The following is a 16,592-nucleotide window of genomic DNA, read 5'->3' as shown; positions in this document are numbered from 1 at the left end:
AAAAGTTTCTTCATGTTGCATGTGTGAACTGGTCAAGAAACATGAAGAAACATGATGAAACCCCTTTGTCGATTACATTTTAAATCTGTGGCCAATCAGACTGTGGAAAAAAAGTGTGATTTTTACTCCATATCCAAAATGGCAAAATGGCTAAAAGTGGCAATTAAGTCAAATGCATTATGAGTGTTTCATAATGTTTCTCCATGTTTCATTGGAAAAAGTTGCATGTGTAAAGCGGCCTGTAGGACTGACAATTAAGTGATGTCTTTAATAAAGAGACGTCCTGGTTTAGAGAGGTCAAATGACTATGACCAAAACTATATATAGCTTCCTTTATGTAATAGACAGGTGTCCGCTGTAGTTACCACCAGTCAAACCCGACGGAATTCCCCAGTATAGAATGCCGATTGCACAAGGCAGCGGCTATATAAATACGATCGATATCAACGTCTATCTGTTTATTCGGATCGCTGATCGCGAAGACTAAGCAACGCTACCAGGAGAATACCCGGGGAGAATACCTAGCACCAGAAGGTTTGAGAGAGTAAGTAACCTCCGTCAATTCTCAACTATCTGTTCTACATTCACTATTTCAAACAGGACGAGAACATTGTAAATATAGGGCCTACCGCTTTCGCCAAGAATGAACTGTCATGATCGAATCGCGGGGGGGGGGCTTTTTTGAAGAGTAACCAGCGTTTGATAGCCGTTTTAGTTAAGGTCTAAGGCAGGAGCTTAAAGGGACAAGAAAAACGTGTGAAATATCTTGCCCTCTGTAGCCAAGGGTACCAGATGGTGTGGGGTGGGGTGGGGGTGGGGGTTAGGGGCTGTGAGGTCGCTATCCAGAAAACACGTCTCACTTTCATGTTCAACTGGAATTTCAGCTAAAGGCTTTTCCCGCCTGGTCAGTGTTAAATGTTTAGCACCCTAAAGATCCCCGGCGGTCCCGCCTTGGTTTAAAAAGGGCTGAACGGTTAAGTCTTTGGGACCTGGGCATACGGGTAGGCCTACTCACTCCTTATGTACCTCGTGTTTGAAATATCGAGAGGCGGAGTAGGCCCCCTATATTGAAAATCACTGGTTAGGCCTATGTCCGATTGGGGATTAGGTGGCATCAGCCCAAGGAAGTTCTGGTTCTCACTATGACCCCCAAACCCCAACCCGACTCTTCATGTTTTTCCCATTACAAATGAGAGGTTGAGTCATATGATTCCAAACGCCTGCATTAATCACATACCAACGACTCATCAAACGTGATTAGGGACGAGGTTAATCGGGAATACCACTGGGATTTTATCGCGGACTTCCCGAGTCGCGTGACGCAACGCCCCCTTGTAACAAGGGAAGTGTGATATGCCTGGGAGACAAAGGACCCTTGATCGCGTAGCCTACTTGTTGCGCTTAAAATAGACTAATGATACAAAAGGCGCTGTAGAAAGGTCGAGACTGCATAGGACATAATAATATGCAAATTATCACTGATTGGCGGGAAATACGAATGGCCCGTATGTAAAACAATACTATCTAGTAGATACACTGTACACTGTACGTGTGAACGATGTGCATGGCGGGATAATGACCCTTAACAATTCTCCTCATTATCATCATTTTGCTCTTATCATTTCAGGTGAATTGAAAATTAAAAATGGGAAAGGGAAGGAGAAGCATCAGAAACCGTCAAATGCCCGTGGCTGCACGACCCAAGACAGGCATGGCACAGCAGAAAACAGCCACCAGCAGGCGCGGCTCCAGGTCACCACAAAGCACCATCAGCATGGAACCGCCCCAAAGCCAAAATCTTCCCAACCAGCAAGTTCAACAATTCATCTCTCATCTTTTGGTGCTAGGGTTTTCCCTGGCGAAGTTTGCAACTGGTGGGTTTGCTGGTGAGGGAAAGAGCCGGGGGGTAATGCAGGGATGGGGCAAGGTGGTTGCTGACTCCTGCTGCGACACCACGGAGACTGAGGTGGCGACTGCGAATGCTTTCAGCTTCGTGTGCAAGTCGTGCAATGCCGTGATCAGTGTTGTTCTTGGCGAAGAAGAAAATGAGGTGAGAAAAAAAGCCCAGATTCAATGAATTTGGCAAGAATATTCAAAGTAGGCCATTCGAGATTGAGATTGAGATTGATATGATGATAAAAATGTTTGCTATGTTGTCAATAAATGTATTTATTTGAAAACTACATGTATTTGATCACTGTAAGTTGCCAATGGGTTGAAGATTACTTGTCCATGAAGATATATACATTACATATATCTAAAGAAGAGTAGGCTACAGAAGCCGTTTAAAGAACTTGTGATGGAATTTTCAGCAGTTTTTTTTAAAAGCTGTTATGTCTTGCATTTATTTTGCAACTTGCGTCTTGCATCGGCCATTAAATATTGTTTTGTGTCTTCCCTTCAGATCATCAAGCGACATGACGAGCAGAGCCCACACTGTAGCCGCGACAATGCCAAGGAGAACACGAAGACCTCGGACCTTGAGAAGAAGCACACTGAAGACAACCACAGTGATATCAAGGAGAGGGAAGACGCAACGAAGATGCAAAAGCCCATTGGTGGTGGTGCGATTAAACGAAAGCCCGTCTCTATTTCATCCTTGGAACAAGATATTGTTTGTGACTACGACTCCGGTACTGAAGAAACAATTGATCTAGAAGCTGTGGTAACCGAGACCCGGATGTCCGGGAGATTTGCTACTGGAAGAGAAAAAGTTGTAACTGATGCGACTGCTACATCCAAGCACCTGGTTGCTGCGAAATTGACTTCACCGAATGCGGGTCAAGAGGGAACAGTCGGCGATCAGGAGCCTGTTGCGTTCCCTAAGCCGTCGGATAAAACTCGACGAGAAGCAAGGCCTTGGGATCCAAGGAATGCAAAGTATCCACAATTCATTGAAAAGGCTGAGCGTATGCACAGTTTGTATTCTTGGGACAAGCGGGGTTACTGTCTTGGAGACATCGCAGATGCTGGACTTATACAGTTAGAAGGGATTAATCGTGAACTAGTCTGTTTCTTCTGTGGAGTGACAGTACCCTGTCTAGAGAAACATGACGATGCTTGGATTGAACATGCGGTGCGGAGCCCAGATTGTGACTTCATCAGACATAAAAAGGGACAGGGCTTTCTAAATGTGATTATTGACATTTATCTTGATGGTAATATGGAAGCAGTCAATGCCGTTGCCGCGCTGACAGCTCCTGATATACGAAATGAAACAATTAGGGACAACAATAAAACATCAACAAACTCTGGTGCAACTGGCATAAGTCTTGGCGCAACTGACTCGCATGGCACGACTGACTCGAACTACGGTGCAACTGGCTCAGACTATGGTACAACCAGCTCAGGTCCTGCAACAATGAATAAAAGTGAATCTGTCGCACCTCCAAACTTCCGGGGTGGTCTGAAAGGCGGGGCACCGGTTACTGTAAACAACCCGCAAACATATAGCGCACCCAGTCAAAATATTTCAGGCGCTAGTTCAGCCTTCCCGGCTCAGAAGTCTTCCAACAATCCACAAACTGCAAAGATTACATCAAGTCAAAACACTTCAAACCCGGCTGTGCGTAAGTCTACTGATTCTAAACCTAAGGTCAGGGCATCTCAAGCCCCAAAACGTGAGGTCCAAGCAAGAGAGGTCAGAGCTCGACTGGATACCGAAGGAGCACAACGGATTATCAAAATGGGTTACGCAGCTCAACTGGTTGGCACAGTTATCGCAGAACAGTTGATCTACAATGGAGACGACTTCAAATCTTTTACTGCCATGATGATGGCCGTCATGGAAGCTGCTGAGATGGGTGATGCTTTCCCTGCCAATCATTACGACTTGGGTTTAAATTCGAACACTTCAAAGAGTACGCCTCCGATGTCGAAAAGTGAGCCCGCACCAATTAGATCGCCATCCCCAGCGAAACCAAGCCCTGCTCCAGAGCGGGTACCCTCTCCTAAACCCATCGGAGATGAGATGAGATCTCTTGAAATTGAGAACAGAAGGCTAAAGGAAACCCAGACGTGCACTGTTTGCATGGACTTAGAACGAGATGTCTTGTTTGTTCCTTGTGGACATTTGGTTGTCTGTCATAATTGCTCCACTCGGTTGAAGTGTTGTCCTTTGTGTAGGCGAGGTATCAAAGGTATTGTCAAAGTGCATTTGTCATAAATGATAGAGTTACGGAGACATGGTCGGATCTCTCGCTGGTCGAGTACATGCACAGAGTTCCAATCTATTCGTAAAGATGTCGCTACTTTCGAAGTTTCGTGGCGTTGATGTTTTATTGGTGTCGGTGTATTATCTGCGGTGCACTTTATTTTTCAGCGTTTCCCCTATTCACGGTTTAAGCGACCACTAACTAAATAACAACAGTCGAGACCTGAGACACTCGCAGACACACTCACCTCTTTTTGCTCAATTTTGGATCTCGAATTTGAAAGACTGAAAGATTTACGAAGGTGATATGATATAAATGGTGCTATAAACAAAACTGTTGGAACAACAGTACAGTGTACATAAACTGTAATGATAAAGTCGTCAAAATACAGTAGGCCTGTAAAATCTTACCACTTTGACCGTGGCTCCTTACGAGTATTTTTTGGGCTGGGACTGATTATTATGGAATGTTTTATTCACTTGTATCTTATTGTCATTCCCTTTTATAGAGGTCAATAGAATTTTTATTATTATTATTATTATTATTATTATTATTCATGTTGTGGTGGATAGCTTAAATTTAAATTAGCTTGCAATTGATTTCATAATAAACAATTCCGCCTAAAAAGTACTATACACTATTGACTTCGGTTTGTTTCTTCGATGCCCTTCAGATCTTAATGACCTGGCAATGATGTCTGACATAACGGACGCGGAGAGCTCTGTCGGTTTCGGTCACAATCGAGTTCGTCTCCAGATGCGACTGCCTCAACCCGCCGCTAACATTACGGACAAGATGAATTCATTACTCCGATCAATCCACGGCGGCCATTTTGTAAACATGATAGCTCAATTTGTAAGTGGGGATGACTTTATCACTCTAGTTTCAATCGATCATGCGTCTTGATCGCACCATCTCGACACATAAATATCCACCCGACGCTTAATCAACCATTTATTTCCGCGGCAATTTCCCCGCCGGAATAATCACAACGCTTGATCTTGATAGACCGAGAGAGATCGCTCACTTCTCGCGTGAATACGGTTAAGGCGCGATTTGATGGCTCGGTGTCACCAATCCGTTTTTAATCAGTTTCCAATATCTCGTTGATCTGTATAATTCGGCTTATCATGCTATTAATTTGCCAGTTAAAGTTAATAAAAGCCTAAATTGCATTTATTAACAGTTTTCCTTTTTGAGGTGCAGCTCAGCTGGTTTTGTGGATATGTTGATACATTATTTCAAGCGTCTCATAATTTGCATGTTTGAGTTCCGTTAAGTTACAAATACGAATGCTGGTAAAATTGGAGAAGAAGTAAAAAAATTAATGTATTCATCATTATTTTATCCACGGTCTTATATACAATTCTTTCGTCACAGGCCAGTCTAGGCGGTCGCTGTGTAGAAGTGCTACAATCCAATGAAACCAAAGTGTAGTTTTATCTAGACACCAAGTCATTTTCCATTTCGCTGGCCGTTCGCTGGCCCCTTTCAAACCCATCGCTGGCCCCACATCGCTTGGCGGCCATATTTGATTGTGAGATGGTGATTATTTACCCATCATTCCAAGCAGCGGAGCCAATTTTGGCGTTTCGTTTACCGGTAAATTGGTTCCGGGGAGAGATAAGCGCAGGGTCCCTGGTGGAGCGTCCCTGTGACGTTTAGCCTACTCTATCTGGGTTCACAATCAACGCTGCGTTCATCTTCCTCAACCAAGACTCTGCCATCAGATACAAACCATTTGAAATTGCTCCCTAAAGATTTACAATAACCAGTTATTAGTTTCAGCGTTCAAAATGATGCTTATTAAACGCGTGACGCTGTTCAATAACTTCTCGGTTTGAGATTGCCATCTTATTGATATTACATAGAAAAATGAACGCGGCACATTTTGTGAGTTGATTTGGAGATCATGTCGTGATTGTGAATGATGAGATGTTGTTGGTCCCGCGCATCGAAATGATGAGATTAACTCTTGATCGGCGAAAACGACGAGATTTGGGACAAAGATAAACTTCCTTGGACAGCATTTCTATGGCCGTCTTCCTGTTCACCAATCAGAAACGTTCTACCATGATGCTTCGGTGCAGTGTTCAGCGGATCTGAACCAATCACAAGCACGTAAAAGTCGCGAAGGCCTTGACCTCTTTAATAGCTCTGTTACCCAAATGATTTTGTGCTGGGGCACTTTTTAAACATTAGACTAGCTAGAGTTCTGCCACAGGTTTCATTGAGTTGACAGAAGGTCGCCTATTCTTCCTCTTGAGTGCGCATGATCAAATGGTCACTGGAGCATGCGCGCTGCTGTGGTCGTGGCTCATTTGCTCTCCATGTCGCTGAACAAATTGACAGTCACTGTGGGATCGTTATCTTCAACTCGTAACAAGTTATCTAACACTTCTAAGTGATGGTGGCATGGGTGACAGCACCGCGTTAAATCTCCACCGAAACTAATCAACATTCTCTTGAATGATACCTTAATTAATTTGGATACTCAGTTGCCTAGTTGCCTAAAAGACTGCTTTTTTGTTTCTCCGGCTAAACTGTCATTTTTGAATTAGAGGGTCTTCTTCGATGAGAAGGTTTTTTGTCAGTGTAGAAGGTTTACTGACCGGTTGGATGGGTTCTGTATGCCAAGAGTTCGCTTTTTGTGATTAAGTGCCATTGACTAGGCAACGATTCCGTATTGACAGTGACCTTCCAGACATGTGACCTTGACATGGTGTTTAACCTTGAACGATGAAGAGACCACTTACCGTCGCAACCGAGCTGTTTATTTAACTGAGATTCTCTAAAAACCGCTTGCGCCACGAGGGACGCGCTATAGACGCTACGAGCTGGTCGGGAAATTGCAACCAAATTCAGCGCCTTCTTGCCCATTTATGTCGATATCCTCAACTGATCCCTAAGGCGGGCAAGGATCATAAAGCCCTCACACGCCATATCATAACCAATTAAAAGACAGCTCCATCTCTCAGAGTCAATTCCAAGCGTTATCCGTAGATCCTTTAGTGCCCAATCATAGTCCAGCTATAGCCGGGTCGCCGTCGTAACGTCAGCTATAATTGAATGTTGACTTATAGTTTCGTCTCTATTGCCTCTGTATCTTATCACGGCGATCTTTCCCGTAGCTTGCAATTTCTCGCCATTTGGCCTATTATCAATGTAATATTGCAGTGCGTTTATCCGAGTCAATAGTCACCCATGACGGCGGCTTGTTGAAGATAAGCTAAATCGCTTGCCTGTTTTAGGAGTTCTTGGCTTATCTTCGTCCATTCATTAATCATAACATGCGAATCTGTGGCTGGGATGGGGGCTCTAAATCCCTCGACAATTTATTATATCAATCATATATACGATAGTTATATCCTGGAATTTAGTTCCTTTCTAAATGTTATCTATAAACGAAAAGTTATCGGTTTTGGCCACAAACATCTTTTACAAAATATGACATTTTGGTATCGGCAATTTCACCCGGAATTAAAGTAAGACATCAATACTGAACTTCATTAAAGATAAGTTCAATATCTTTTGGATCGTTTCGAAAACACTCACATAATTGATGTAGTATAGCAGCCTAGGTATGACACAAAAGCCTGCTGTAGGAGAATGGACCGATAGCCTGCAATGAACCGCCTTCACCCTTCAGTCTTCAGAATAATCAGCCAATCAGATGCCCCTGACCACTTTTCACCGGTTCTGTTTTCGAATCTGATAGAACCGCAAAGGAGAGACGACGACGCCATTTGAATATTTCATGAAGTTGGTGGAAACTGTTTTACCTGTGGATATTTCATTTTGAACTTTTATTGAAATCAAACCTCCCAGATTTTCCGTCGAGTGCTGAGCTGATAAGAGAGAGAGCCATCTGCGATGAGAATGTTGTTTGCAGCGTTCGTGAACAGACGTGGGTTTATCTATCACTCAGGGACAGATAAATCATAGCGGGTTATGTGTCTGTGCGTCCCCGATCGAACACCAATCACAACTAATAACCGTGATATATTATAACATTAGTGATGTTATTGGGAGGCTATCAGAGCTATGAGAGGCGCTCTAATGGTATGTTGATAAATGCATATCGAAATATTCCTTTTATAAGGCCACTTGCCCTAATGGTTCTATTTGCTGCATTATAGCTAAAGTAATGTTGTAGATGGATTATCTTAGCTGAAGGGTGACATGACGTGACAGGATGTTGACTCAAGTCAGTGCAACATTTATCAGTAAGTGGAGAGGTGGACGGGGGCAGATTCGCCTGATGAAAATGTTATGATGCAAAGAAAGGGTATCGTCAGCACTATGAAATGACGTCACAAAAGCCAAAACAACGCTTTACAAAAGCACTGGAAGTCCTTTGATACTGATTAATGATTTGAGCAGTGTGCGCAGGATCACCATAGTAACCACGCCAACACAGAATACTGACAGCGGTTGACCATCCGCCATACCGGAAGACCAGCTCAGCCATTACTAATCATTTGATGACCACTTCCTTCCACGATCGCCTTGCGCTCCAAATCACTTCATAACTGAGAAGGAGACATCGTCTTGTTTGTATTAATTGTCTATCAACCATTGAGGTGGTTCACGCAACCCAAACGAGGTTTTTACAGCCCCAGAGCGCTTGTTCACTGCCGATTCAATTATAGCCAAGATTATCAAATTATATCGCGGAATAATGTAGACAATAAAGAGAGTGTGAATAGGCACCACATGGGACGTATTACTCCGCGTGTTTGGCATGTTGTGAATATATAGGGACATGATTGGGTCGTGTCTACTTCCATTTGTCGTTATCTGTTACTGAACTGACTCCAGTATGATGCATCGCAGCCTCTAGTGACCACTTTCTAAGCCATCATTAAATAGTTAGGTCGTCAGAGACAATGATGGGCTGTGGTGCAGATATAGATGCTTGGCAAATTCTATGAAGAACACGACCTGCAAATGTATCATTCTCGTCTCGGATTTCTTGATTGGTAACTGAGAGTTCTTTTTGTAGTTTTCCTCAAAAATAGAAGAAGAATGCAGCTAAAGGTCGCCTTCTCACAGCATGAATGATCCGAGACATGGACCGAACACTGGGATCAAGAAATTCCGTGACCATGGCTGTATTCATTTGTGAACACAGTTGATCTTGGTTATGAGCTTAAGATGGTAACATTTTCACAAATCCTTGCAGCGTCTGCGACGCCAGAGCGAGCCAAACAATGGTCAAATCGCCCAAGAAAAACATCTAAATCATCCTGACGAGACTCCGGGGCCCGCAATAGTTTGTTGATCACGGGGTCCATTTAGCAACTCTGATGAGGAATAATGGCGGATGATGCGATCCCGAGGCTGGTAATTACGCATACGGCCACCAGGGGGCCGTCACTGATATCGTGGTAATTGGATTATGATACAGCAGATACAACTTTAATGATGCTGGGGTCGTCTGCGTCACCAATGGGACTGTTTCATTGCATACAGATGCGCGGAGATTGAGGGTAAATTGCCGTTCATAGGGGCAAGAGATTAAGCTGTAGGAACCAAGCGCTGGCTCGATGGTCGTTAGGCTGGTTGGCAGATCTTGGAGATTTTCAATGGTTATGAACGGTTATTAGGTTGTTAGGAAGAGACGCTTAAGATGGAAACAACTCATGTTTTAGTAAATGGCCGACGAGTAGGTCATACTGTCAGAGACTGAAGATTGGATCAGAAACAAAATGGAGTCAAGCAGAAACTATATGGTTACGACACGGATCTACAGGCCAACGTCACAGACGAGTTGTTTACGGTTGTACAGGAGTAATGGCAGTTTCAAACACTGATTTTTCGCCAGCAGATGACGACGAGTTCTAGGAAATTCGTTCGTTCAGAGATGACAGATTTCAGAATGGCTCCGAACGTGCCGCCGTGATTTTACGCTAGGCTGACCCTAACATTATAAGGAAATCCCCCTTCTTGCACTTTTTCACATGACATCTCAAGAACGCTGCCCCCTGACACCCTACCGGAGAATCTCAATGAAGAACGATAACACGCCATGATAACTCTTCTGTAAATCATCAACGGTTCATTAAAGTCCATTCAGGACTCAAAAGGATTTATGTTAGAGAGTATTTTTTGCATAATTGGTTCATTACGATTCATTGTTGTCGAATAATCTTATAAATCTTGGTCCTAAGTTGATCTCGGGATCCTGGTATAAAGGTTCAGCCACTTCTGGTGGATCCGTGGGTATTAAAACACTCGAGATGCCATTGTTATGATAAGGAAGGCATGTATCCCCATACATCATCCCCGTCACTATCACCAATGGAGTCGGGTCTCGTGACACCAGGCAAGCACGTGTCGCCATGGCGCTGCCACGTGTGCCACGGGGTCTCCAAGAGTGATAGGAGGGGCGGAATAGTGTCCCGCGCTCTCCAAGGAATTAACAACACCCAAGAGAGTTTTAGACATTTTGCGCCCATCACAAGTTTATTACAATAAAGTAATTTTGTTTAGATAGAGGGTGGAGATAATTTTCCAATTTGTTTTAGAATGATTTGTCTTTAGTCCGGCGTATGTACCTTTGGTTTATCTTCGAGGCATCCCCGCATGCCGAGACACCAGATGGCCATTTTTCTCTCTTAGGAAGGCGACAAGACAGCGTATACGATCATTCTCAAGAAGATGTAATTTAACTTTCGGTGTATACACGTACGATCATGTAATAAGATGCGTTGTCAGAGACAACAAGTCTTAAACATTCCGCAGCGTACCTTTTCAGCAGTCGTTATGAGAATAACGTGCATCGATCAGTCAACATCAAAAACTCTTCGGGTTTTAGTACTTAGTGATGTAACCTGGTGTGATTGACCACTTGTTCAATCGGGTTTTAGAGCTTAGTGATGTAATCTGGTGTGATTGACCAATCAGGTATAAGAAATGAAGTGGTCATGTTGTTGATCAAATATCAGTCGACAGGAAGAGGCATGTGACTAACTGCTTGACCAATCAGGTCGCCAGAAAATGGCCACGTGATGAACATTTGACCTAAAGAGAATATTTCACATGTATTGTTTACAGTTATGCCGGCTTTCGCACTAGCCGATACTGTTACATCGTGGGATCAGGCTTTTTAACTCAATCCTATGTCGTATACGAAATATAGAGAGGCGGAGTGATTTAAAAACAACTTTACTGGTGCCAGGATGATTTTGTTATTGTTTTGCACTTAATAATGAATAGAGAAATGATGCAATGATGCAATGAATATGATCAACTCGATATAACAGAACACCATCATTAGATTCCCCCAGGGTATGTTAGTCTTTCTGACTGTAACGCTGTAATGATAGTTTAATGAAATACTCAACAAACCTGATGGGGGATCAGTGGTCCGTCTCCTAAACAGATTGAAAATTGTGTGGGATATTTTGTGCGAAACAAAACCTGCAAATTAACATCCCATTTCATGACAGGTTTTATATTAAGTAGGACATGAAAATTTAAACAGAGCAAATTTCGCTTTTGTTTGGTGAAAGCATGGCAATTAGTGTTGTCACGTTAGACTACGTCAATAGACAGAAAAAATAGCCACGGATCAAAATAAAAAAGTTGCGTGCAGTTACTTCTATACAGTTTGGTACCACTGCACGAATTCAGCCAAAAAGGAAAAACTAAATTATACGACCCGACGGCAGAAAGTACAAATAATGAATCTCGTGTCTTCAGTGATGTCCCAATGGTCTGATCAGGCGCCTTTTAATAAAGGACACAATTTTCTCTTCCCAAGAGACTTAAAACAGGCCTGAAAAGCTTTTAGCTGTTTGTCCTCACTGTATTCCGCATCTATTTATTAGGGTTTAGTAGGTTAATTTGGAGTCGAGTTCCTACACTTTTGGGGGATGATGAGCCTCGTTTTATGGCTTTGAATAAGAAGGCTTCTTATCCGCTGTGGTGATTTAGACTCGCCCCTCGCCCTGTCTCCAGGATTCTCACATCTCAGAACGCCACAACAAAGAAATGGTGTTTGCGAGTAACAATCACAGACTGTAGAATCATTCAACGATCGTACCATTCCAAAGCATTGTTGCGCAATTTATAACATGTGATGTCACAATTGGGACAATTTTCGACCAGTTGATACAATTTTCATTTAATCTTATTAGTGGCTGATTGGATTTTATTACTTAAACACCCAATGTTTTGTTACAGCCACTTTGTGTGTTACAACCTGGCATTGTTTTATTTGATACCAAATGCAATGTTTTCTTTGCGGTTGACTTTCTGTCGTCTGCCTACTGATAAATAATCAATATTCTTGTGATTTTCTCTTCCGTATCATAAATGGCGGCGTCTCTTTTGAGTCACGTGGTGTCACGCAGACGATAAAGAAAATAACAAGGTTTTGGCCGGAAATATACCTAGTAATCAGCTACACGTTAAACTGAAGCGTGATTCGTTAATTTATAATCAACAAAAAGATAATTAGAAATTCTCTTGGTGCTCAGATCGTGATGTAATACCATGACGAAATATTTGGGGCACTAGACTATAACGGCCTGTCTGATATTGGATCCCAGACCGACACCAAGGATGTCATGTAAATCATTGCAGCAAGCACAGAACCTTACAACAAAACAGACGATCCAAGGTTTTCCGTAGAGTTCAACAGTGCCGCGAAAACATTCGTCCTTTTACTTTTCGCTCCCTGCCTGGTTCATCCTGCTCTGAAACAGAAATCTTCGAATACCAAAAATCTTCGGTTATAACAGTGCTGGGAAAACAATGGCCGAAGGACTGGATTTTAAATCTGAACCCGCCTTCTTCAAAAATAAAACAAAGCTCATTTTCCAATCTAAAATCACATTGTCAGAAATCAAAATTATTCAGTTGTTGATTCTGCAATCACGTTAGTCGCGCTGTCTGTCACGTGGCCTCTGAATTAGATTAGTGCGCCATTCCGGACTGGCGGCCATATTGTTTCAAGGTGATTGTGTGCCATCTGCACCGGCGCCTAGCACACCGGTGTCAAGTCGTTAGCTGGCCAGTAAGTGGCATTCCTAGCCACCAGATACAGGCTTTGCAGTATCAAGCAAAAATACTAGCTATTGCCAATCAAGGCGGAGACAGACCACTTCTGACTTAATACTAAGATTACCAATCCAGACCGTCCGTTTACTTTTACTTTGAGCGTCTCTATTATATGAAAAAATTCAACTCTGAAAGATGAAAAAATTCAAAATATTTTTTCACATGTTTTTTTCTGAATTTTGATCAATAAAGCAATATGGTGAAGTTTCATTTTTGGTTGCCGAATCGTCAAGAACTTGATCAATGAGGACGAGTCGCGAAAAGTCCTCTCATTGCAGAGGGTCATTTTGCATTCTTCTACACGCATCGATTTGTTCCCGATTCTTCACACTCTACACAGGAATTAGACCGGCCAGGCTCTTTCCCACTACAATTGGTAATTGTCAGCTCATTTCGACAGCCTCGGCGGACTACACAAGAATCAACTTCGGTATAGGTGCATGCTCTCGAAATCAGGTGCCTAAGCGCCTGCGATCGCAAGGCCGATAATGGATACTAATGGTACGGGGGACTCATCATCGGGCAGACCGACTCAAGTGTTCACCTTGTTCATCTCATTGCCATCTGTTTATGGCGCCGTTACCAAGGCCTGACAGATGAAGCAGCTCGTCAAACACGTGCTTTTACATAAAGTCATAAGGAAGCAATAATTTCGGTCGATCAAGATAAACATGTTTTCGAAAGGCAGTCGTTGGTTGTCGGCAAAGGTAGAATTATTGACTGGACATTCCGGTTATGATGTAGCTTTTTCTAACAATGAAGAACAGAAAGAGCTGAGAAAGTCGGACATGGAAGACTGATTCTAGGCCGACATGCTTGTTTACATCTTGCAGCTCTAGAAAATACATTTGCTGCATCGTGTGGCTAAAATATGTCAAAGTTACAACGAACATTCCGAATCTATCGGATTTTGAAACTGAATCCGGGCATCGAAAGTCACGTGACCTGCGAAGCATCCGACTTCCGTAAAGTCGTAAAATCAAACATATCCTTAAAATGCATTTGAGAAGTAAAGACATTGAGGGTCACTAAGTGCGCCTGATTCATCAACTTTGAGAGGCGGCAACCATCAGAGTAATTTGCCTTGAACCATTATGGCGTTAAGAAAGGATGCGATTTGTGAGGTTGAGGTCCTTCTCATACTCAATAGAATAGAGTCGCAATAAGCTGAGGTTTTCAGAGAAATTCAAGTTATTTACGCGGTTTTATGTCACAATATCACCTGTTGGCGCTTGAACGTTATTATTATCAGTGGTCATGTTTTGGCCCAGGACCTAGAAGACTGAGGTTGGCCGGTAAACGTATACGACTTTGAATATATTTCCCCACTCATCTCATCTCAAGGTCACTGTCGACACAATCCAGCTTCCTCTTCAATTAGGGCTTTGCTATTAGTGTCGACCTCTTAGTTTTACTTATACGTATCCTGAAAAAGCTGGCAAAATACGATGAAATTGTCGTAATCGAAACTGATTGTTCACTTTAAACGACACTAAACCGACCAATTAACCAATTAAATGACATGATGGGCGTTTTGTTACATTCCACATCTTCGTGCCAATTCTGGACGCCGGCCATTACGACCTACCCCCCGCAAAGATATCAGGACGCAACTTTGAGAAACGCTGGCCGATGAACGATTGGACTATAGCGCATTAAAAACACATCAATCGCCCACAACACGAAACAATCATAGCAATCAATGCCATTTCCAACTTTTCGCCAAGGAATCTCCTCAAAAATAAATATTGGTGTTATTGAGGTGAATCCCGATGTGTCGGTCACATCAAAGGAAACGCACAACAGACCAAAGGAACGCTGACAATAGAGGCGTGTTTAACAAGGTTAAAGCGATACGTTTTGACTAAAGCAGTATTGCATGAGTTTAATGATGAGGTTCTTTTAATCTCGTCAATGTTTCGAGTTGGATTGTTAACTGTCTCATTCAGTGTAAGATTGGCCGTAATTCAAGCATCAACACGAGGCCAGCTTAGGAATGATAATTATGCTCATTATTTGTTAGGGAAGGTCCGTGTTCCTGCAGAATTGAATGGAAAACTGTCGTTGACACTTCGCGAGAGATTCAGGTTTTCGTTGAGTTTTTTGTTAAAATGAAACCTCTCACAATACGCTCATTTATAGAAAAGTGTTTTAGACGACCAAGTAAGGGATCGGGAAGAAACCTCCCTGTTCTCAGACAGTGGCGTTTTGCCTGCGAGGGTGCCATTTCGGCTGATGACTGTCATCACACGAGACACGCGTACGTCTTGTTTTGTTTATTTATTCCACGAAATGAAAGTCCAGTCAACTTATTGAGTAGAATGTTAGAACAATCAATCAATAAAGGCACAAAGCATCAATATCGGTAAAAACAAAAAACTACCTGATTTGTATTGTCTGTTGGTTAATAAGTTGATTGTTTTTGTAGAAAGAACACATTGTGAAACTCTTGCAACAAAGGGCATTTCCCCTTTTAGGGCTTAATTAGGCTTTATCGTGACCAACCATGTCCTAACCGGCCAGTGGTGAGAAAGTCGCGACCCACCCGTTCGCACCATTTTGGCTCCAACTCGGTCAAACTCAGACTCAGAATGTTGTTTTTGTGATTTTATATTTTTTCCGGATATTTTTTTGGAAATGATCGAATTTACGTTCTTTGCTGACGAAACAACAGGATTTGTAATTATGGCGATTAATGTATTATGTACTGAAAAGATATCACTTTAGGCAAGCATTTGAGGCATTATTGATTTCTTAGGCCCAAAGATCACGCCATCGGTAGGCCTACCAATGTCACACCAGGGTGGCTGGCGCTCTCTGAAATCTCGTGTGGTCGGTCCATTCAGCCGATTAGTTATATAGGCCCTACACGTACCTGCGTCAATTACATGTAAAGGCTACGTCTTGAAAGAGAAAGTCTAAAAAAACTACATGTACGTTCCTCAGTCCGTACATGTATCTGCTTCAATGATGCGTGTTCTCTTAACAGAGAGTCTGGTCAGATGGTCCTCGATCAAAAACCTGGTCAAAACAGTAGGGTAATTACGTTTTTGTAAACTCTATACCAAAACAATCTCCATTAAGTGACCAGTCATGAAGATCCAACGGGAAACTCAGCCGTGTCGTCATATCTGATGCCAGAGCATAAATTATGACTGCTCCCCTAATCGATAATCATATTCAGTCATATTCTAATGATTTTCTAACATCGGCGAAACTGCAAACCACCACCCGTGGTTCCTATTATTTCAGGTGCTGCGAAGGTTCTCTAACCAGAGCAAAACAAACGCTTTCACTTTAAAACAATGACCGACCAGCAACGAAGCAAAAAAGGCGCCAGTGAGCCATCACACGAACGAACGGCATGAT

The 16,592-nt window shown here is 42.7% G+C and overlaps 1 protein-coding gene across 1 annotated transcript; it reads left to right on the top strand.

The window, feature by feature from the left end:
• Positions 1-404: 404 nt before the first annotated feature.
• Positions 405-4,791, top strand: LOC135497623 (uncharacterized). Its single transcript, XM_064787432.1, has 3 exons — positions 405-544; positions 1,628-2,050; positions 2,405-4,791. The coding sequence occupies exons 2-3, from the start codon at positions 1,646-1,648 to the stop codon at positions 4,163-4,165; spliced, it is 2,166 nt and encodes a 721-aa protein (XP_064643502.1). The 5' UTR covers positions 405-544; positions 1,628-1,645; the 3' UTR covers positions 4,166-4,791.
• Positions 4,792-16,592: the final 11,801 nt, after the last annotated feature.

Source organism: Lineus longissimus, chromosome 13 (assembly GCF_910592395.1).
Source record: "Lineus longissimus chromosome 13, tnLinLong1.2, whole genome shotgun sequence".
NCBI lineage: Eukaryota > Metazoa > Nemertea > Pilidiophora > Heteronemertea > Lineidae > Lineus > Lineus longissimus.
This window is presented reverse-complemented; position numbering and strand designations above follow the sequence as displayed.